The sequence below is a fragment of the Budorcas taxicolor genome, chromosome 1 (genome assembly GCF_023091745.1).
Source record: "Budorcas taxicolor isolate Tak-1 chromosome 1, Takin1.1, whole genome shotgun sequence".
Lineage (NCBI taxonomy): Eukaryota > Metazoa > Chordata > Mammalia > Artiodactyla > Bovidae > Budorcas > Budorcas taxicolor.
Genome location: NC_068910.1, coordinates 66,644,295 through 66,667,688, shown reverse-complemented (window position 1 = coordinate 66,667,688; position 23,394 = coordinate 66,644,295). Strand labels below are relative to the sequence as shown.

The 23,394-nt window shown below is 41.5% G+C and overlaps 2 protein-coding genes across 7 annotated transcripts in view; one reads left to right on the top strand and one right to left on the bottom strand.

Annotated features, from left to right (window-relative positions):
* Positions 1 to 21,734, bottom strand: part of GART (phosphoribosylglycinamide formyltransferase, phosphoribosylglycinamide synthetase, phosphoribosylaminoimidazole synthetase) — a 28,619-nt gene extending 6,885 nt beyond the window's left edge. Inside the window, exons 1-17 of one of the 3 annotated variants that reach the window (XM_052637851.1) lie at positions 21,304 to 21,356; positions 20,500 to 20,576; positions 18,400 to 18,585; positions 16,042 to 16,137; positions 15,391 to 15,565; positions 11,758 to 11,869; positions 10,652 to 10,720; positions 10,030 to 10,155; positions 8,880 to 8,967; positions 8,602 to 8,687; positions 8,273 to 8,441; positions 5,123 to 5,354; positions 3,152 to 3,246; positions 2,748 to 2,857; positions 2,209 to 2,407; positions 788 to 1,039; positions 379 to 531 (exon numbers count right to left, since the gene is read on the bottom strand). In XM_052637851.1, coding sequence (XP_052493811.1) covers positions 379 to 531; positions 788 to 1,039; positions 2,209 to 2,407; positions 2,748 to 2,857; positions 3,152 to 3,246; positions 5,123 to 5,354; positions 8,273 to 8,441; positions 8,602 to 8,687; positions 8,880 to 8,967; positions 10,030 to 10,155; positions 10,652 to 10,720; positions 11,758 to 11,869; positions 15,391 to 15,565; positions 16,042 to 16,137; positions 18,400 to 18,544 — 2,107 coding nt within the window. In that variant the 5' untranslated portion in view covers positions 18,545 to 18,585; positions 20,500 to 20,576; positions 21,304 to 21,356. Of the gene's footprint in view, positions 1 to 378; positions 532 to 787; positions 1,040 to 2,208; positions 2,408 to 2,747; positions 2,858 to 3,151; positions 3,247 to 5,122; positions 5,355 to 8,272; positions 8,442 to 8,601; positions 8,688 to 8,879; positions 8,968 to 10,029; positions 10,156 to 10,651; positions 10,721 to 11,757; positions 11,870 to 15,390; positions 15,566 to 16,041; positions 16,138 to 18,399; positions 18,586 to 20,499; positions 20,577 to 21,303; positions 21,369 to 21,707 lie in introns of those variants that run through there. The other 2 variants (XM_052637859.1, XM_052637845.1) reach the window with 2 other exon arrangements.
* A 625-nt stretch (positions 21,735 to 22,359) lies between these two features.
* SON (SON DNA and RNA binding protein) overlaps positions 22,360 to 23,394 on the top strand; it is a 31,158-nt gene continuing 30,123 nt past the window's right edge. For all 4 annotated transcript variants that reach the window (XM_052643552.1, XM_052643556.1, XM_052643561.1 and 1 more), the window contains exon 1: positions 22,360 to 22,453. In XM_052643552.1, the coding sequence (XP_052499512.1) occupies positions 22,377 to 22,453 (77 nt within the window). In that variant the 5' untranslated portion in view covers positions 22,360 to 22,376. The remainder of the gene's footprint in view (positions 22,454 to 23,394) is intronic.

Here is a 23,394-nt window from a genome sequence, read left to right as displayed (position 1 = left end):
CGTCTGCCTACAATGCAGGAGACCCGGGTTTGATCCCTGGGTGGGGAAGATCCCCTGGAGAAGAAAATGGCAACTCATTCCAGTACTCTTGCCTAGAAAATCCCATGGATGGAGGAGTGTGGTAGGCTATAGTCCATGCGGTTGCAAAGAGTTAGATACGACTGAGCGACTTCACTTGGTCTATGCATTATAAACATGGCCAATAACATGAAAAGATATGGTAAAGGGTCAGTCCTATTTTTTCCACAAGAAGACCAAATGATGAGTAATTTCTGGGTATAATCCTATGTGTATTTAAAGTACCCAAAGAGTTTCTTTCCATAATGTATTTTTCCTCCTAATAGTTTTCTGAGCAAAATTTCTTTTTAGTGATCTTACCTAAATTCACCCCCAATTTCTGAGGGAGGACTCTGGGGATGTTTTCCAGTAATCCTCCACCAGTAATATGTGCAACAGCCTTAACACGTCCTGAACGCAGGACAGGTAACAGTGAGTGGCTGTAGATTCTGGTTGGGGTTAGAAGTAAGTCACCTGTATATTGGGAAGATAAGATAAAAACTTAAGTCTATGAAATGAAACCAAAGCATACATAAAAAGTAATTCTGAAACAGAGAAGGACTGTGACCCTGCCAGATACACCTGTTCTATACCATCTAAGCAGCCAAACCACAGCCTAAGTATTAATAATTTGTTCCATTCTAACTTTAAGTAATGAAAGCAGCCTAACCCTAGTGACTGGCTGCTCAGACATTTCCAAGTAGGAGAGTTTAAAGGTGAGTATGTGTACCTAAGGTCTGGTCACCACAACCAACAGGTGCTGGAGAAGAGTACCGGAGGGAAGAATTTGCTACTATTTTCCTCACAAGGCTGAATCCGTTGCTGTGAAGACCAGATGAAGCGATTCCAATAACAGCGTCCCCTTCCGTGATTCTTTCCAGGTGAGGAAGTTTCTGATCCCGCTCCATGGCGCCAACGGCAAAACCAGCTAGATCATACTCTCCGGGAGGGTACATGTCAGGCATCTCTGCCGTTTCACCTCCTGGCAGAAAGAGAAAACAAGAACAAAGAAATCATTGAATGTTTATACGCCTGTCTAGGAAGTAGTGACTGACACCAGCTACTCTTCATATGGACAATTAAACACACGCTGTATTCTGCAAACATTCAGGAAAATGCTCTCTAAGGGCCATCTAACAGAACTCTCAACCAAGCATGATTTCAGGGGAAACAGCACTAATTTCCACAAAGGGTGAATATAGCCTCCAAACATCGTTATTTTTACAGAATGAATGCTCAGTTGGACGTAAGGCCATTTCTCCAGCAGTTTAGTTTCAGAAATGCTTTCACCTATATTTGATCTTTACAATCACCCCATGTTCCAATAATGGTACAGGCTTAGAAGAGTGATTTAATCAGGGCTGCTGCTGCTGCTGCTGCTAAGTCACTTCAGTCGTGTCCAACTCTGTGCAACCCCATAGACGGCAGCCCACCAGGCTCCCTCGTCCCTGGGATTCTCCAGGCAAGAATACTGGAGTGGGTTGCCATTTCCTTCTCCTGCCTAACTCTAAATGCCCTGGCGTAATAAATACATTAAGTTCACATTACCACCATATCATATAAAGACAGGGTCTAGGCTGGCAGATTTAAATCACGAACAGTTATAAAAGATGGTTGAAAGGCAATTTTGGCTTTTGGGATAGGCCTGTCCACAGAAATGGGGATGTAAAAAAGGCAGTTTTAGTTTCTCTGGTCAACCTACAAATTTATCTTGTTAAAACCCTCATGTATGTACTCCAGCAACAGTTCTATAAACCTTGGGTACATTTTATCCTTAGTGTCATTTCTGTGGGAAATTAAGGCTTAAAGAGTCAGAATGCCAGGAACTGACTTGCCTCTGCTGCAGGGCCGTAAGGAGGAAACAAGCCCCTACTCTGTCTGTCCGGGAGGCCACTGAGAGACATGGGAGTCAAACAGAGGCCAAAGATCAGGGGGAAGACAAGCCTTGGGTGATGGTGAAGTGTGAGTCTGACCCTCGAGGGGAGGGTTTGGGGACACCGAGGTTTAAGTTTTCCTTAGCTGGTACTGTCTATATTTTGTTTGCCTCATTGCGTGGCACAGTTTGTCTTGCTGGCTATACTGGTCACCAATCAGGCTTATATGCAGGGCTGAAACACAGCGAGGGTGCGTGATTAAAATGGAAGCGCGTACCGAGGAGAGCACATCCAGCCTTTCTACAAGCTTGGGCGATCCCAGTGATAACAGCTTCAGTCGTATGGAGGTCAAGTTTTCCACAGGAAAAGTAATCGAGGAAAAAGAGGGGCTCTGCTCCTTGGGCCAGAATGTCATTTACACACATCGCAACCAAATCCTGACCAATGGTGTCATGTTTACCGCACTGCTGGGCAATCTACCAGAGGGTATAAACATCCACATTAGAAAGTAAGTTCCAAACTGTATCTTGTCAATTATCAGAGAAGGCTAACAAATAATGACTTTTGGCTAGTGCTGTGAACACCTAAAGACAAAAGAACACTAAATTTTGATAAGCTACTTGGTCCAAAGTTATTCTTTTGTCCCAGATATACTCTCAAAGACACTGCGTTACTAGAAGCATGTAGCCATTGTAGCAAAACAATATTTGGTATGCTTCTCTTTAGTGCATATATGTCAAGAGGAGAAAGATATTTGATACATAGTAAATTCATATCTTTCACAAAAGGCCTTTACTCACTCAAGTGTCTGATTACCTTCAGTTTCGTCCCAACGCCATCTGTTCCACAGGCCAGAAGAGGATCAGTGAAACCAGCTGCTTTCAAATCAAAAAGACCAGCAAAACCTCCAAGATCAACATCACAGCCTGTTGGAGAGAAAATTTATTTCTTGCTGCATTTCAACAGCAAAGGATTGATCAAGAAAGCAGATATTGAAGGGGCAGACACATCCTTTAGAGTTTAAGATCATGGATAAGAAATGCTTTCCCTACTATTAGAGGTAAGAAAGCAGATGACTCTGAGTCTGGCTTAAAGAGGACAAGACTTACAGCAGCTTGGCATTAGTCTGGAACATGTTCTTCAGTTAACTACAAAGCCCCAAATCAATACACAATGTTTGTCATGGTTGCTGAACTAGCAAAGGACAGGATCTGACTTACCTGGTCTGGAGGTGGCCTTCGCTAAAGGTTTAATTTTCTGGACCAGCATATTACCAGCTGCAATGTCTACCCCAGATTCCTTGTAAGTCAGGCCCCTAAAAAGTTCAAAAACTAAACTAAGACATCACCAGGGAAAAATTATTTTAACCTTTGTTTAAAGCAAAAGATATTCACTAGGCATTTTTCAGATCCCCTAATGTGCTTGGCCCCATCCAGAGATTTTAATTTGGCTGCTCTAGGGCAGGTCCTAGGAATTGAAATGTGTTTAAACAACCTCCCCAGTTGATAATCACTATTTGGAACTACTTCTCTAACTTAACTATTTCTTCCAGAAGTACCTGTCAGAGGCAGGTAAATATATCAACATTTGGCTACAACCTTTCTCTGTTCAATTTTGGTATGCAAAGGAAAGAGTACCAAAACTGAGTCCAAAAAGTGAAAATTAGGATGATAAGAACTCTAGAAAGAAATCACTTAATAATGAAACTGAGCTCTTATTGCAGTAATAGAGAACTGGATCAGTTTTCTTATAAAGACTATAAGAAATGATTTTAAAAACTCAAAAAAAACCCCAAACCCCCCCACACCAAAACCCCACTGAAACCAGGTACTGATATTCAATGTATCATTTCCATCTTTATAACAGTGCCAACAAGCTGGAGCATTCCATTTAATGCTCATTTGCTCAGTCCTGTCTGACTCATTGTAACACCATGGACTGTACCCCACCAGGCTCCTCTGTCCATGGAATTCTCCAGGCAAAACACTAGAGTGGGTTGCCAGTTTCTTCTCCAGAGGATCTTCCTGACCCATGGACTGAAAGTGTCTTCTATGTCTCCTGCAATGTAGGCAGATTTTTTACCCACTGAGCCACCAGGGAAGCCCAGTCATGTTAAATGGCACTGTGACTTTGGTGGTCTAGCCTTACAAAAACAACACTGACCTAGTGGGATTCAGGAATATAGGAAGAAATACCTTCAGTTTTATTAGAAACAAGATGCCAGGTAACAGATTTGAGACTTTTGGCGGCTAACTACAAAAAAGGTGGCAGTCTAGGGTCACATTAGGATAGGAAATGAAGTTCTACTGATTAGAAATTTCAATAGGATCTAATTTCTTTTTTTAAAATGTAGACTATTTTTAAAGTCATTATTGAATTTGTTACAATACTGCTTCTGTTTTATGTTTTTGTTTTTTGGCCACAAAGCATGTGGGGTCTTAGCTTCCTGATCAGGGATCAACCCTGTACACCCTCCTGCACTGGAAGGTGAAGTCTCAACCACTGGACCACCAGGGAAGGCCCAGAATCTACTCATTTTAAAAGTTAAAAAAATATAATTTTAGCATGTTACTCTCATTTTGTCTTAAAACAAGTATTTCTCATACATGAACTCAATGAACATACTGTGATAAGATCAAGACACCCACATCTGCAGTTAATAGTTCATTGATATTTTACAAAGGAATAGCTGTATATGACAATAAGTGAAGTTATAAAATACATTTCAGTAATATAAATGCAGTGACCAAATGAAATGGTAAAATTTATAGTATAATCAAAGCTGTAAAGTTAAGATAACCAATATTTACATCTCAAATTCTTTTGACAGAACCAGGATAACTTAGATATATATATAACAGTAATATGTAAATATATGATAACTCAAGGAATAAAAATCCCTTCCCCTATTTTTCGTGATGAATAATTGACAGCTTATTGCATACACCTAAAATGTAGAATGTGAAAAAAACCTTTTAACAGCACATTTCAAATATGAGCTACCATGAAGTTTTTTCCATTTCATTTGAATATAACTAATACTTTCCATTCAAACTAAATGCAAATCAAAACTGGATCAGTTTCACAGTTCAAAATACAGAATGCCTTAGTTCAGGTTCAGTGGAGTTTTCTACATCACCATCTCTCCCAGTTCTAAAGCTGTGCTGTGATTACCTGGGTCACAAGTTTACCTGGTCTGCTGGAGGAAAGCTATGGCTCGAAAGCCGATGTCTTTCCTATAAACAGCTCCCTCAAACTTTATAGCAGCAAGTCCTTTCCTGGCTTCTTCAAGGGCTGAGATGAGACTTTCCCTGATGGCCATGACAGTAAGGACCCTACCCCCGTTAGTCACCACCTTGCCATCTTTTAGGGCAGTGCCTGCTTGGAACACCTCCAGTCCTAAAGCCCGAGCCTCAGGAAACCCTGTAAGAGAGAGCATATTTGATACATTAATTATAATAATAATATTATACACTGTGGCTTATTCATTTCAAGAGTGTTTTTTAAAAATATAATCTTTATTTCACTTAAACAAATCGTCACAAGAATCCTAACAGAAAGGAATTATGTGATATAACAATAAATTGACCCTTCCTCCTAAAAACAGCCTGTTCTGCTCTAGGGTGACAACTGTGTACACTAAAGCTTTGTGTTATAGATCTCATGTAAGTATGATTATTTCAATGAAGGGGGAAAAAAAAAGGCAAGCTCTGAAAAGTTTGGTACTAGAAGTGTAGTTATTTTCTCTTGAAAAGTAAAAAACTTAAACATCAGTGAATAAATCCTGATCACTTTTTACTGAAAAGAATTTTTTTGCTTTACCACAGCCAACTAGATAAGGCTGCTTTTCCTTTTAAAATATTATTAAACTATACTTTCTAAATTATGCAGTGGACAATTCATACAAAGATAACCTCTTAATTAAAAAAATTTTTTATATCCTTAGTTTGTCCTTTTTCTCTCTTTTAGCACTGTATTTGGTAATGTTAAATTTTTTCTGTATCAATTTAAAAAAAAGGTTTTTTTTAAATTGAAGCATAGTGGTTTATAATATTGTGTCTTCTCTTGGTGTTTCTATAAGATAGGGGCATTTAGTCACAGACAGCCAAATATCTGGTGGTATCAGTTTAGTCGCTCAGTTGTGTCCCACTCTGTGACCCCATGAACCACAGCATGCCAGGCCTCCCTGTCTATCACCAACTCCCGGAGTTTACCCAAACCCATGTCCATTGAGTTGGTGATGCCATCCAGCCATCTCATCCTCTGTTGTCCCCTTCTCCTCCTGCCCCTAATCCTTCCCAGCAATGAGTCAACTCTTTGCACAACTCCAAAGTACTGGAGTTTCAGCTTTAGCATCAGTCCTTCCAATGAACACCCAGGACTGATCTCCTTTAGGATGGACTGGTTGGATCTCCTTGCAGTCCAAGGGACTCTCAAGAGTCTTCTCCAACACCACAGTTCAAAAGCATCAATTCTTCAGCGTTCAGCTTTCTTCACCGTCCAACTGTCACATCTGTAAACCTTGACTAGACGGATCTTTGTTGGCAAAGTAATGTCTCTGCTTTTGAATATGCTATCTAGGTTGGTCCTAACTTTCCCTTCCAAAGAGTACTCGTCTTTTAATTTCATGGCTACAATCACCATCTGCAGTGATTTTGGAGCCCCAAAAAATAAAGTCTGACACTGTTTCCACTGTTTCCCCATCTATTTTCCATGAAGTGATGGGACCAGATGCCATGATCTTAGTTTTCTGAATGCTGAGTTTTAAGCGAACTTTTTCACTCTCCTCTTTCACTTTCATCAAGAGGCTCTTTAGTTCCTCTTCACTTTCTGCCATAAGGGTGGTGTCATCTGCTTATCTGAGGTTATTGATATTTCTCCTGGCAATCTGGATTCCAGCTTGTGCTTCTTCCAGCCCAGCGTTTCTCATGATGTACTCTGCACAGAATTTAAATAAGCAGGGGGACAATATACAGCCTTGACGTACTCCTTTTCCTACTTGGAACCAGTCTGTTATTCCATGTCCAGTTCTAACTATTGCTTCCTGACCTGGTGGTATCAGTAACATCCAATATTGGGACATCAGAAACTATTACACTTGTCACTATAACTTTAGGGAAATTTCACTGATACAAAGATCTTGATTCTAACCCTTCCCTTTCTTTGTTTTAAAAGGCAATCAATTCTTAACTGCCCAGTTACCATGTGTGGTATTTACAGAGCAATGGACTTCCTGTCTGGGTAAGACAGTAAATAGGGTGTCTGGAACTTATTTACCATTATCACACACTGAGTTATATATAAATTGGTTACAATCATTTAACTATTGATAGATGCCTCACCTCCTATAAAGAGAAACAGAAGAGAAGGCTATAGTTCTGAAACTGCTTTAATTCTGCCATCAAAGTGACTATGGGGTATACTGCAAACTGGAGGAGGGGTTACTGTGATCAGAGATCACACCATGAAATCTACATTTCAAATTTACAACATCCTTGATACAGCATATTAAAAAGCAGAGACATTAATTTGTCAACAAAGGTCCGTCTAGTCAAGGCTATGGTTTTTCTAGTAGTCACGTATGGATGTGAGAGTTGAACTATAAAGAAAGCTGAGCACCGAACAATTAATGTTTTTGAACTGTGGTGTTGGAGAAGACTATTGAGAGTTCTCTGGACTGCAAGGAAATCCAACCAGTCCATCCTAATGGAAATCAGTCCTGAATATTCATTGGAAAGACTGATGTTGAAGCTGAAACGCCAATACTTTGGCCACCTCATGCGAAGAGCTGACTCATTTGAAAGACCCTGATGCTGGGAAAGATTGAAGGCAGGAGGAGAAGGGGATGACAGAGGATGAGATGGTTGGATGGCATCACTGACTCAATGGACATGAGTTTGGGTAAACTCTGGGAGTTGTTGATGGACAGGGAGGTCTGGCGTGCTGCGGTTCAAGGGGTGGAAAAGAGTTGGACAACAATGAGTGACTGAACTGAACTGAACCTATGTAGTTTATACTTATGTTCCTCTGACTCATATATTTCTATTATCTTACTGGCTCTCAGGATGGACGAGAAAGGCGGGCCTGGGTGATTCTCCGTAAACTTGGCTAGGCCTACTTAAATCTTCATTGTGCAGAAAGGGAAATGGATAGCAGTTCCTAAATACAGCAGTTTTAGCTATCTGGACACCCATATCCAAGCAACAAGCAACAGAGTTATGTTAAGAACCCCTGAAAAGTTACTGATGGCCTCACACCCTTACAGGGAGCTTTCCATGGGAGAAAGGCCTACTGTGGTACTGTTCACATTGTCTCCCAACCTTGCATTCTCTGATGTTCACCTGTTATCTCTACACCCTTGGTGTAGTCTCCTGGGTAACCTTTACTTGCCATGACCACAGTTACGGCAGCACAGTTGTCCAGCCAAACAGGCAGAGATGTGCAGAGCAAGCCATCTAAGGTAGACTGAATCACTTCATAAAGATCACTTTTAAGAAGTGGGAGGATCACCTGGAAAAAACACAGTCAATATGACAACTGAGAGAAATTTCAATTCTCCTGGGACATTTTATTCACTGAAATACCAGAATTTGCATTATATTTCTCAAAGGTAATTATTTCAAAGCTGAAAAATCCTAAGATTAAAATAGCACACATCTTTTTTACTCACTTGGCACTCTGGATCACCGAAACGGCAATTAAATTCCAGAACTTTGGGGCCGTTCTTGGTCAGCATTATACCAGCATAGAGGACACCTTCATTAAAAAAGAAAAAGAAACTTTAATGCAGACACTGTATTCTATGAAATTTAGAATACAGACTCAAGGTTTTGGAATGACCATAACCAATGTTACAACAATGGTCAATAAAAAGATGGTTTTAAAAAAAGAGAAAATGCTGTAAACTTCCTCCATGAATTATGTCCACAATGACATCCATGTGCTTACCTGTGTACGGCATACCCTCCTCCTGCATGCCATCCACTGTCCTCTGAAGAATGGTATTTTTAATTTTTAGCAACAAATCCTTAGAAACCTGGAGAATTCAGAGAAATATTTAAATGTAATTGGTATTAAACTAAAAAAGTCCTCTCCCACATTGAGGCTCCTTTGTATACTTCCAATATAGTGTGCATACCTTGCAAGCCTGTAAGTTGAAAATCTAAGGGGTTATAAAATTAATTACAGAAATCAGATTTAGAGTTAGTTCTTATATTAAAATCGTTTTCACCAAATGGTAGTTTTAATACATAAAGTCTAAACTAAACCATGTTTGTTTTTAAATCTTTTAGTTAAGAAAAATATCAAAAAGGCACCATGTTATTAGCACTACTGCTAAGTCACTTCAGTCGTGTCCGACTCTGTGCGACCCCACAGATGGCAGCCCACCAGGCTCCGCCGTTCCCGGGATTCTCCAGGCAAGAACACTGGAGTGGGTTGCCATTTCCTTCCCCAATGCATGAAAGTGAAAAGTCAAAGTGAAGTCACTCAGTCGTGTCCGACTCTTAGCGACCCCATGGGCTGCAGCCTATCAGGCTCCTCCACCCATGGGATTTTCTAGGCAAGAGTACTGGAGTGCGATGCCACTGCCTTCTCCGGTTATTAGCACCAATAATTTTAACTATCATCAGTGAAAGGAAATGTGAGTTTCTAAGTGTTATTTATAATATACTCAATGCAGATTTTTCCTAAAACTGTCCAGGAATTGTGTGGAAACATACTTTATCCATTACAGCAGAAACAGAACAAATGATAGTCTGATTTGCTTTTTGATGCACCACACCCACTCTTACTAAGCACTGATTGTTGGCCCCTGCATATCCAAAGATGCATAATTAATTCTAGATTATAATTGGCTCAAGGGGTAAAAACGGTACAGAAAGGAGGGGCTGGAAGGATCTGTTTAATCCACAAAGTTAGTTTCAGAAAGGCTTTTAGAAAAGGTTAGTTTCAGAGTGAGGCCATAAAAGATATTTTTCATTTATCAGGAAAACCAATTTGCTGATTAGTAATGTCATTAACAGGAAAAAAAAACAAAAACAAACTGGAAAAAGGAAAAGTGTCTAAGAGTTCTTTGCAAAGACCAAATGATGACTACCTGAGGGGCTGGACAGTAGGCTCCCATTCCCCCCGTGTTGGGGCCCTGATCGCCCTCCAGCAATCGCTTATGGTCCTGTGCTGGGGGCATGGGCGCCACAGTCCGTCCATCAGTGAAGCACAGACACTACAGAAAAAACAAACAGTCCACATAAACTTCAATGCCAAAAAGGTAAAAAAAAAAATTTCATAAGCAGAACTATACATACCTTAACTCCATTAGAGAGTTTTTTTTTTAAAATGATTTAAAACATAAATAACTTTCCTAGATCAAGTATCAAAAGATTATGTATATTCAATTCTGAAGGATCTGTAATTTTTGAGCTAGGTTGGTCAAGGGGCAGGTCAAGCTACTCCCTAAAGTAAAATAATTCAACCTTCCCCCTCTTTAAATAATGTGTGATATAAGTCCAGTTCCCCTACTGATACACTAGGAGTGATTAAAAGAAGATAAATTACTTTTTCATTTGTATCCAAAATAGTAAACACATACAAATTCCTTTGTATTGCTCAGTTTATGCTCTTGGTTGAAGCAACCAGAACAAATCAAGCCTTTTTTGGGGATCACAGATCAGATAACACAGTGTATACCCTATACAAGTTCAAAAGATGGATATACGTACAGACACCTCTTCTCCTTCAAGAAGTTCTTCAATGACAACTGTTTCTCCTGCTTCTCCGAATGCTTTACCCTTATTGGAGATAAAAAACAAAGATATAGGAACTGAAGGGGTAAACTTATTAAACCCATTAAACCTGTGGGGGGGAAAAAAAAACAAAGATAAATTATAAGCTTTCATTACTTATTTAATCAGCTGCTGTCATTTTGCACCATTTGTATAATGAACCAATGCACTAGTTTATAATTTCTTTCCCTTTCTGAAAGCCGCATAGGAACACATGAATGTCTCCTATTTTTAAAAATGCCAACGATGTAGAGTTAGCACTGGCACAGAAGAAATGACTACATCATTGGAACCCTCCTGGGTAGCCTCCTTTCCAGGTTCAATAAGGCGACAGGAAACAGACGTTGTCATCATCACTACTTCACTCTTACTTCTGATTACACTTACATTTGGTTATAGTGATTATACCGTAGTGTCTGTGAAAGCAGATTTCCAAAAGATGGAGAAACCCAAAACAACCAAGATGGATCCTACAAGCAAAGCATTAGGGGCTTCCCTGGTGGTCCAGTGATTGGGAATCCGCTTGCCAGTGTGGGGGTCCAGGGTTCAATACCTAGTCTGAGAGAGTTCTGCATGACGCAGAGTAGCTAAGCCCCATGTGCATAACTACTGAGCCTGTGTGCTGCAACTGCTCAAGCCCATGCGCCTGGAGTCTGTGCTCCGCAGCAGGAGAGGCCACCGCAGTGAGAGGCCAGGGCCCCACAGTGAGGAGCGGCCACCCGTCAGCCTGCCTGCCGTCAAAGCCTGTGTGTGGCAGTGACAACCAGTGCAGCCAAAAATAATATTTTTTTTTCTTAAAAAAAAAGCAAAAAATATATTAAAATAAAAAGCAATATATATTGTTTCACTTTTCTTAGACTTGAGACACCAAAAACAGATACTTGTTTTTACAGAGATGGGTTATAATACATAGTATTATAAACAGTAACTACTATGCATTTTCCTCATCTTGAGGATAAGAATTTTTAAGTATTTGCAAAATTGGGAGTAGTTATCCAGTGTGACTAGGAAATTATGAACGTTTTTCAGAAGGATCAACTTACCTGCATAATCTCTCTGACAGCGTCACAGGCCTCCTCTTTGCTCTTGGCAATAATTACCCCTTTCCCAGCTGCAAGACCACTGGCCTTCACAACCAAAGCGGGGAAGTCTGCACTGTGAAGACAGAGGAAGTTTCAGTATTCAGTAAATCCTAATAATTCAAAAGTTTAAAACACTTGCAGATTTTGTGATGATATGCTATAGCAACAACTAAAAAGCAGAAAGCAAAAAAAACCAGCTAACACCATTTTGATGTACTTCCTGCCAGGATTCTTTTCTTCTGTATTCCTCTGTTGTTGCCTGTGATCATATGGTACATACGATTTTGCTTTTCTCACCTACCCTGACAGCATATCAACAAATCTTTGGGAGAAGAAATAGCAGCAATATAGGATGGATAAGGAATGATCTTTAAGATACAATAGTGAATCATGGACCAATATAAGCAAAGACACATAATTTCTCCAAGTACACATAAAAAACTGTTGCTGGTAGTTTTTTCTGTTGAGTAGACCTGGAGATCCAGGAGACTTACCCAAAGTAACTAAATTGTTACGTCCAAGGAATCTGATTAATAGAAAACAATAAACTTCAATGTAGAATAAAGAATAAATAAGAATAACTAAAATGAAAACTCAGAGAAGGCAATGGCACCCCATTCCAGCACTCTTGCCTGGAAAATCCCACTGATGGAGGAGCCTGGTAGGCTGCAGTCCATGGGGTCGCTAAGAGTTGGACACGACTGAGCGACTTCCCTTTCACTTTTCACTTTCATGCATTGGGGAAGGAAATGGCAACCCACTCCAGTGTTCTTGCCTGGAGAATCCCAGGGACGGGGGAGCCTGCTGGGCTTCCGTCTATGGGGTCGCACAGAGTCAGACACGACTGAAGCGACTTAGGAGCAGCAGCAGCAGCAAAATGAAAATTATGGATCGGAGGTTCGTGACATTGTACAGGAGGCAAGGATTAAGACCATCCCCAAGAAAAAGAAATGCAAAAAGGCAAAATGGTTGTCTGAGGAGGCCTGAAAAGAGAAGCTAAAGGCAAAGGAGAAAAGGAAAGATAAACCCATTTGAATGCAGAGTTCCAAAGAATAGCAAGGAGACATAAGCCTTTCTCACTGATCAATGCAAAGAAATAGAGGAAAACAATAGAATGAGAAAGACTAGAGAGCTCTTCAAGAAAATTAAGAGATACCAAGGGAACATTTCATGTAAAGATGGGTACAATAAACGACAGAAATGGTATGGACCTAACAGAAGTAGAAGATAGTAAGAAGAGGCGGCAAGAATACGCAAAAGAACTATACAAAAAAGATCTTCACGACCCAGATAATCATGATGGTGTGATCACTCACCTAGAGCCAGACATCCTGGAATGCAAAGTCATGTCAGTCTTAGGAAGCATCATTATGAACAAAACTAGTAGAGGTGATGAAATTCCAGTTGAGCTATTCCAAATCTTGAAAGATGATGCTGTGAAAGTGCTACACTCAATATGCCAGCAAATTTGGAAAATTCCGCAGTGGCCACAGAACTGGAAAAGGTCAGTTTCCATCCAAATCCCAAAGAAAGGCAATGCCAAAGAATGCTCAAACTACCACACAATTGCACTCATCTCACATGCTAGCAAAGTAATGCTCCAAATTCTCCAAGCCAGGCTTCAACAGTAGGTGAACTGTGAACTTCTAGACGTTCAAGCTGGATTTAGAAAAGGCAGAGGAACTAGAGATCAAATTGCCAACATTTGCTGGATCACTGAAAAAGAGAGTTCCAGAAAAACGTCTGCTTTATTCATTATGCCAAAGCCTTTGACTGTGTAGATTACAACAAATTGTGGAAAACTCTGAAAGAGATGGGAATACCAGACCACCTGACTTGCCTCTTGAGAAACTTCTGTGCACATCAGGAAGCAACAATTAGAAGTGGATATGGAACAACAAATCGGGAAAAGAGTACGTCAAGGCTGTATATTGTCACCCTGCTTATTTAACTTATATGCAGAGTACCTCATGAGAAACACTGGTCTGGATGAAGCACAAGGTGGAATCAAGATTGCTGGAAGAAATATCAATAACCTCAGACAAGGAGATGATACCACCCTTATGGCAGAAAGCAAAGAAGAACTAAAGAGCCTCTTGATGAAAGTGAAAGAGGAGAGTGAAAAAGTTGGCTTAAAACTCAGCATTCAGAAAACTAAGATCATGGCATTTGGTCCCATCACTTCATGGCAAATAGATGGTAAACATTGGAAACAGGGACAGACTTTATTTTCTTGGGCTCCAAAATCACTGCAGATGGTGATTGCAGCCATGAAATTAAATGACACTGGCTCCTTGGAAGAAAAGTTATGATCAACCTAGACAGCATATTAAAAAGCAGAGACATTACTTTGCCAACAAAGGTCCATCTAGTCAAAGCTATGGTTTTTCCAGTGGTCATGGATGTGAGAGTTGGACTGCAAAGAAAGCTGAGCGCTGAAGAATTGATGCTTTTGAACTGTGGTGTTGGAGAAGACTTTTGAGAGTCCCTTGGACTGCAAGGAAATCCAACCAGTCCATCCTAAGGGAAATGAGTCCTGAATATTCACTGGAAGAAATGATGTTGAAGCTGAAACTCCAATACTTTGGCCACCTGATGCAAAGAACTGACTCATTTGAAAAGATCCTGATGCTGGGAAAATGAAGGCGGGAGAAGAAGGGGTCAACATGAAGATGAGATGGTTGGATGGCATCACCAACTCAACGAACATGAGTTTGAGTAAACTCTGGGAGTTGATGATGGACAGGGAGGCCTGGCGTGTTGCAGTTCACGGGGTCACAAAGAATTGGACATGACTGAGCAACTGAACAAGAAAACATACCAAGTAGCTCAGATATGTCAACAACAAAAAAAGGCAAAGGCATGTATTTTCCAACATTCATTCATTGATCAATGTTTTCCATAGAATAAAGAACAGGATGTTTAATTTCAAGATTTAGGATTGAACAGTATTGCAGAAGGCCAAGTGATGATTCTTCTCTCTAGTTAATTATTTATGAAAAAAAAATCCATACCCTTTGTGTTGTAAGATGCTGCTGGTGCTAAGTCGCTTCAGTTGTGTCCGACTCTGTGCGATCCCGCAGATGGCAGCCCACCAGTCTCCCCCATCCCTCCCTGGGATTCTCCAGGCAAGAGCACTGGAGTGGGTTGCCATTTCCTTCTCCAATGCATGAAAGTGAAAAGTGAAAGGGAAGTCACTCAGTCGTGTCCAACTCCTAGAGACCCCATGGACTGCAGCCTACTAGGCTCCTCCGTCCATGGGATTTTCCAGGCAAGAGTACTGGAGTGGGTTGCCACTGCCTTCTCCAATGTTGTAAGATGCCACTATGTCAATTTGGCTAACAGTGCATGACTACAGAACTAAATGTATCCTTTCCCCGTATAAACTATTCAGCAGAATTGTTAAAAAGCTTATCCTTCTGCAAGGCCACCAGAGTGAATATCATTTTATTTTGATCTTGGAAAAAGGCAATCTATATTCTATGAGTTTTTCCTAGAATTACCTTACTATAAACTCGTAACAGTGACTCTTACATTCCAATATCATAACAAGATAACAAGACAACTGCCCTTCACAGGCTGTCTTCTATCTACCTCATAATGAAGTCACAGGCTTTTTCAGGTTTAGTGAAAGCTCTCCATCTTGCTGTTGAGATTCCATGTCGGTCCATAAACTCTTTGGCAAATCTCTTGCTGGACTCTAACTGAGCTGCTTCTGCTGTAGGGCCAAAGCACCGAACTCCCACAGAGTTCAGGTTCCCAACAATTCCTAGTGATGGAAATAAGGAGCCTTAGTCAGGTCTGTGCAGGGCCTTTTCATTCTAAAGAATTCAGAGTAGACTAAATCTACACTGAGAAAAGGCAGATGGAAGAGAGTAGGAAACATGAACAGTTTTCACGTTTTCTACAGGATACAATAAAACGCTACTTGCCCATGATTCAAGTACAACAAAAATTTATGTGATATTCAAATATATGGATAGAGCAGAATAAAAAAATATTTCTCATGGGTGCAAATTTGATCTCTCATTCAAATTTACTCATATTATTATTTGTATTATCCACAAAAGTAATGCTTGGGAGAAAAAAAAATCCTAGAATTTATAAATTTCTAGAGAGTGAAAACTTTTTCCAAGGTAATGTTGTTATTAGGAAACCTCATCTATAAAATGTATGAGATTAGATGATCTCCAAGCTCCTATTGGCACAGCAGAAATCGTAACAATAAACAGAAATGAACTTTACCAGCAGCTAGAGGTGCCTCTGGTCCAACAACTACAAATTCAATTTTCTCATCTTTGCAGAACTGCGCAAGGGCAGTATGATCACTGATTGAGATGTCTGTGAAAAGAGAAAAGAAACAAACCTATCTTGTTTAAACGTACTTTGTTTAAGGTATAATAAGTGTCTTCCTGAAGTCTAAGTACTCTACTCTGGTATGCCTATCAATTGTTGATTTTCTTTTGGTGTTGCAGGAGAGTTTCACCGTGAGAAATTCAGAGCAGAGTACATTAGGCTAACCAAGAAAGTTGAGTTCTCTGTTATTACTACAGTGACAGAGAACTGAGTAAGTTTCCCAAGAGCTGTACTCTGACTGTAGCATTCATGTCACTAGTGTTGATTATAAACAAAACAGTGTATCAGAGAATATACTTAGAAACTGGCCTTTTAAATGTCTTTCATTCAAGATTTACTAAAAATTACTATATGCTAGGTAACTGTCCTAATCACTGAGTTAAGACATATACACAAACAAGGTCCCTACACTTAGGATGCTTATATTTCACTATGGGAATACTGGGTTATGACTATCCAAGCAAACTAATAAAGTTAGGCAAATCTGATGTGAAGTAAATTGGGAGGCTATTTCTGACTAAGCCAGGCAGGGGCTCTTTGTGCAAAGATGTTTAAGCTAAGAATAGAATGGTGATTTTATGAGCTTTCTCACTTTCTCAACCTACCAACAAGGTAAATCTTCTTTCTCAACAAAGTTCTAAGTAGTAGTGGGATCAACCATATACTGAGCATGAGTCTGTTTTATAGGCACTCTTCCACTTCACTGTATCTGGGCCACCATTCCTAATCTGGCTGAAGTTTCGAATTACTCTGCATATATGTGGTGTTTATGATGTATAGGGAGTAAGTGCAGAAAAGGTAGAGTTCTCAGTGTACAGAAACTGCCTGAATGGGTAAGGATGGAGTACCATGAACTCTGGGTTAGTAGGTGCAAACACAACTGGGCCGAGCAGAGCCAACTACCTCAGCACAGCAAAGGAAGATGACACACATAACCTGTTGATACAAGTGATGGAAGTCTCATAACAATCTTGGGATGGGATATTTTCATGGGCTGGTCCGTGTAACAGCTATTACAGCTGGATAAAATGTGCAAATACTTAAAAAAAACAAAAACAAAAACAAAAACCCTCACTCCCAGAGCTAAGATCCCAGGGAAGCAGATATTTTCTTATTTATCTCTTATCTGTGGTCCCGTGTACACAATCATCTGCTCCCAGTTTGTGGCTCACTGGATCTATGTTCTCCCTGTAAATACTATACGCCATGCAGAGGACTAGGCACAGTACACACAGTGCAGAATCAGACAGGCGAGTTCCTTGCCCTCACGCAGTTTACATTTTAGAGCTTCTGTTTTAGGAGGGAAGTGAAGATAAGAGACAGACAAGAGAAAAGTAAAAGAAGACACAGGTAACAGTTCACTTTAGGAAAGTCCTCTTTGAGGAGGTAACATAAGTTGAAACCTGAATGATGAGCCAGTCATGCTGGGGGTGAGAACAAAGTGCAAGGCAGCTCTGTTTGGGAAACTGCCAGGACTACATGGATAGAGCACCATGAAAAGAAAAAGAATACAAAAGATCAGGCTGGAAAGGCAGAGAGGCCAGATCACAACAGGTTTTGTAAGCAACAGTAAGGAGTTTTGAGTTTTATGCTAACTACTATGAGAAGTTATTGGAGAGTTTAATGCAGCAAAAGTACTGATTAAGCATCCCTGGTGGCTTAGAGGTTAAAGCATCTGCCTGCAATGTGGGAGACCTGAGTTTGATCCCTGGGTGGGGAAGATCCCCTGGAGAAGGAAATGGCAAGCCACTCCAGTATTCTTGCTGGGAGAATCCCAGGGACAGAGGAGCCTGGTGGGCTACAGTCCACGAGGTCGCAAAGAGTCGGACAAGACTGAGCGACTTAATTAAGAATTGATCACCTTCTTATATTTACCGGTGGAAGAGATAAAGGCTGAGATCTATTATGGAATAAGAATTAGCAGAACTTACATTTAATAGCCTGCTCAATTTTTAATTCCCCAAAATATATACTCAAAACACCTTGAATCTGTATTAGGTACTTCTTTGTGACTTTCTTATTAGACGTGTTTTAAAGGTTTAAACTAATTTAAGGTAAGGAAGTGCTATACTCTGAACAACAGGATACCTTAAATTTATAACATATGGCAACTATTCAAATTACTACATACATTTTTGGGTTAAGCAAAGCATTCAAATCTGAACAGCAGTTGACTATTACATAGAACAGATGTGGTTGACAGTTAATCGTTTACAACTGTTCACTTTTACTTAAAAACGTGATTACCAGTATTTGAAATCTTCTCAGAGCAGGCAGTGCCTGCATTTCCTGGGGTAACCAACACTTGTTTGACATGAGTAGACTGTGCAAGTTTCCAGGCCAGCGTGTGTTCTCGTCCTCCACTGCCAATGACAAGTACTCGGGCTGCCATTGCGCTATCTGCAAAGCAGGAATTCAGCAGGAAGATGAAAGCTGCAGAAAGAAAACCACAGTTGACCGTTTTAAACTGGGATTCATAATTTAAGAAATATGACTGTACTCTTAAGGATTAGCGTGGTACTTTAGAAATAAGGCAGACTGGCCTCAGTTCAGTTCAGTTCAGTCGCTCAGTCGTGTCCGACTCTTTGTAACCCCATGAATGGCCTAGAGAGCTTGATTTAAAAAAACAACAAAAACTCCGATCACCCTTTCTAGCGCTTCACTTTTAGATTTAACAATCATCAAACCTCAATTAAAAATGAGTCTTAATGTTGTCCCAGTGGTTAAGAATCCATCTTCCAACGCAGGCGACATGGGTTTTATCCCTGGCCAGGGACCTAAGCGTGCACAATATACTACTATGCTGCAGCTTGAGCGCCACAGCTAGAGAGAAGCCTGTGTGCCACAAAGACGACCCGATGCAACCAAATAAATAAATAAATTCTGATGGCCATATAGTCTCTGTTGCAATTACTGAACTCTGCCATTGTAGCACAAAGAGCAGTCTTGGACAAGAGACAAACGTGGCCTGGCTATGTGCAGCAAAAACTTACACAAAACAGGCATGGGCTGTAGGTCATAGTTTGCCTATTTTTGCTCTAAGCAACAAGAAGCTGTAAGAGGTTTATAAAGAATTAAGCGTGGCTATGTTTCAATAAAAGTTTATTTATAGACATAGCAATTTGAATTCTGCATAACTGTCACAGAAACATCACTTTTCCTTTTTTCCCCCTAACCGTTTAACAACATAAAAATTATTCTTATTTAGTGAGCTGTACAAAAACAGGTAGTAGGAAGGACTGGCACCAAGAGCTACAGTCTGCTGATCCCCATTTAAGAAGCTGGTGCACGGCTTCCCTGGTGGTGTAGCGGTGAAGAATCTATCTGCCAACACAGGGGACACAGGTTCAACCCCTGGTATGGGAAGATCCCACATGCCTTGAAGCATTGGTTGCATGTGTGTCACAACTACTGAACTAGCCTTCTGGAGCCTGGGAGCACTGCTGGGCCCCCTCACCCTAGAGCCCCTGTTCCAAAATAAGAGAAGCCACCACGATGAGAGGCCCATGCACTACAGCAAAGAGTAGACCCTGCTCTCTCCAACTAGAGAAAGCAAAAGCAAAGCAAAAAATATCCAGTGCAGCCAAAAATACAAATAAGTAAAGAAATCTTTTTTTTTAAATGCAATATGCTGGCAAAGGGACTTCCCTGGTGGTCCAGTGGTTAACAATCTGCCTTCCAATGCAGGGGATGCGTGTTCCATTCCAAAGGGCAGCTAAGCCCATGGGATGCAGCAGCCCCTCCTCCCAGAGGAAACCGGTGGAGAAGGCAAAAATCAAATGTAAACACATTTCACTCAGTTCTGGCATCTGATCCTGAGCAGGATGGGTAACTCTCTCTCCGCTCAACTGAGCACGTGACCTTGGTTAAGCTCTTACTGTCTGCAATTCGATTTCTATGCATCTATCTTACAAGGTGGAATTAAGAATGTGCCTTATGAGGCATAGTAAGAATTGAAATGGCATTTATTTATAAGTAATTAGGACAACTGCATACACTCAGTAGTAAAAGAATGCTAACATGCTACATTTGATTACTTTTGTCTAAACTGATGCTTCCGGGATAGAAATTCTAGAAAGCCAAAAGAGTGAATAATCTGTCATATTTGTCATATTCATTTACTAGTTTTCAGAAGACATCTAATTACGTAGAATGCAAATTGATAACAGGAAAAACTGAAATCAGTTACTTATGAAATACTAGGAATACATATTTAAAGAAAAATCTAAGTTGATAATATAAAACACTTCTTGAGCACTTCTTGCCAGATGCTACTCTAAATGCTTTTAATTTTAAAATTCTATGAGGTAGATAGGATTACTATGCCCACTTTGCTGATAAACATACCTGAGGTTCAGTAAGGTTAAGTAACTTGCTGCAGGTCACATAGATCAGAGGGTGAGATTCCAACAGAAGCAATTTTGCTTCAGATACAATTGAAAATATGAAGAAGAAAAAAATTTACTAAGTTATCTCAGAAAGGAAAATGGTCAATGGAAAACACAGACTTGCCATGTATATTGAAATATTTGAAATAAATATACTTTAAACCTAGAGAAGACATTAGTGTGAATTACAGGAGCAGTGAAGGGATTATCGCAGATCTCTGAAATAGTTTTAGGACTCAGACTGAGGGAATGTACATCCAGGAGTGGCTAGCAGCCCTTCAGTCAGAGGACCTGGGACAGGGTTAAGACTTAGTAGCTGGGAAACCTGGAGGGACTTAACCTTTTTGGGCCTCAGTCGTCTAAATGGATAACATAACAGAGAATTAGAGAGCCAAGAAAAGCCATTTCAAAAGACTTGGTGAATAACACAACATAGAAACCAACTACAAAATGGGATTAAGTAACCTGCTAGAGACAAAGGACTGAATTAACAAGAAAATATGCAATTCTGGTGCATGGCATTAAAAAAAAAAGCATAAAGGTACAAAAAGGGCCCTTACACTTAAAGCAGAGAAATGACAGAGCCATTGTAAACCTCAGTTTAAACTGAAAAAGCATATGGCCAACCTTCACCCATGGCACGTGGAAATAAGATGAAAATTCCTGCAGCCAAACCTGTTCAGACAGTTTCATCTCACGCCTGAGAGTAAATCCGCCAAGACAAACCGTAAAGCAACTTTACTGAGAGGCGGAGGAAACTCACCCGGCGATACTGGGTGACCTGGGGGTCCGCACGTAGACCTTCGCCTAGCGCTCTGGATCTGAAAGTACTCCACGCGCGCCGGAAGTTGGGCGCGCGGAATCCGGCGCGCTCGGCCCTCCCACCCCGCCCTCGAGGGTTCGCCTCCCTATTGGCTGGCGGGGCCCATGGTCCCCACTCCGAGGTAATCAAGAACGATGCCCTCCCGCTCTTGGGCGCGGCCTGAACCTCCCCTCCGGAGCTAATCTCTTAAGCCCTACTCCTTTACAGTGTTTAATTCTGTGGTACCAGGTGCCACGTAAAATCTACTCTCCCCCCCAGAACCTCCTGAGCTCTGAGGGTGGGGAGCGCCAAAATGCTAAACCCATGTTCAGCTACTTGTGTGTTGCTTAGGAATCACAACTGACCGGCTACTGTGCAAAAGTCTCGTGATGCGCCTGGCTCCTGAGGAGATTAAAATGCACCAGGGTTTGAGCTCAGCTGGCTCGTGACCTCTGACCCAATGCTAAAATGGGGAAAAAAAAAAAGCTGATTATAGGATGCCATGGGAGAGAGATGGGGGGGATGAAAACGTTATCCTTCGTACGGTGGGCAGGCGCTGATAATGTGCTTTCCCGGATGGATCTCCCCTGCCGAAACGGGGAGACATGTTGGAGCACCCTGTTGCCCTCCCCGCTCCCTTTCCTCACGGAATTTAATCTCGGGTAGTTAGTGACTAAAATAAGCTTCTTAAACGGCCCCCCCTCCCCCAAACGCTATTGAAGACTGACAACTGAAGCCGACACAGCCACCTCGAGAGACTTCTCCTGTAATGGCGCCTGCGTCAGTCACTAACATGGCGGACACAGTCGTGCGCGGCGCAAACGTCAGCAGCTCTACCCCAAACGCTCAGAAACAGCGGAGGAGAGCGGGGCCGTGCTCGCTGATAGGTTCGGAGGCGGAGCGTACCGCTCTGGCTCTCCCACAGGAGCCAATCAGGACGGCGAGAGACGGAATTGGCCGCTGCGCCTCCTCCCGAGGCATGCTGGGAGCCTGGAGGACTGGTGAGGAGGAGTTGAGAGAACGGAGCGGACGCCATGGCGACCAACATCGAGCAGATTTTTAGGTCTTTCGTGGTCAGTAAATTCCGGGAAATTCAACAGGAGCTTTCAAGGTAAGCTCTCCTCAGACTCTTCTGCTCCCAAAGGACCGCTGGGACCCCACGGGGCCTTCCATGGAATCTTTCTTCGGAGACGCTGTCGTTGCTCGTCTCAGGCCCGGCTACAGCCCCGCCTGGGCCTGGGATCCATTTTCCGGCCCCCCCACCCCCATCCGCTCCCTCCCTTCCCGGCGAGGAACTTCGCCCTTTCCGAGATAATCCCAGGCTGTCTCTTCTAGAACCGAGTTAAGATGCGCAGCCTTCTGTCCTGTTTGGGTATCCCCTACCGTCTAGCTACGGTAGGCCTGCTTGTCCACCGGGGATGGGCCTAGTTCCTTCCTCAGCTCTGCCGCCGCGCTTCCCCTCCCCCTCTCCGCCTCCGCGGATTTCGCCGGCCGGTGTCTTTGACCGGAAAGGGGTCTAACGGCCGTTTCTTGAGTAATCTTAAATACGCTTTATTATTGCAAGCTTCGGACCACTTGGGGGTCGGGATCCTTTGAGAAGATTATTTGGGTCCTAATGTCCTGTGGCTTCCACCAGGTAGCATTTTAAATAGTGTGATAGATTAGAAATTTAAATTAAAACAGTTAAAGTTAACGTTAGTTATTTTGACAGAATATTCGAGGCGAGGATGGAAGGAGACTTTGAATTACTAGTAATTACTAAATTTAGCAAGCGAAAAGTGGAGTTCGTGTATTGGTCTAAATATTCTTGCTCCCTCTGCCCCGATTGACCTATTTGACCAACACGCTGTTTTTGTCATCGCTACTAGTTTACCCTTGGTTCCACACAATTTGAATGGGAAGAGACTTTCAAAGAAATAGTTGCTTACTCGGAAAGGAAAATCGCGTGGGTCATGTTATTTAGCGGTTGTCTTTTTGTATTTTTTTTTTTGCGTAACGTAAACATTTGTTCCGAGTTCCAATGCATTGTTAGTTGTGTTTTAAAAAGTTGAG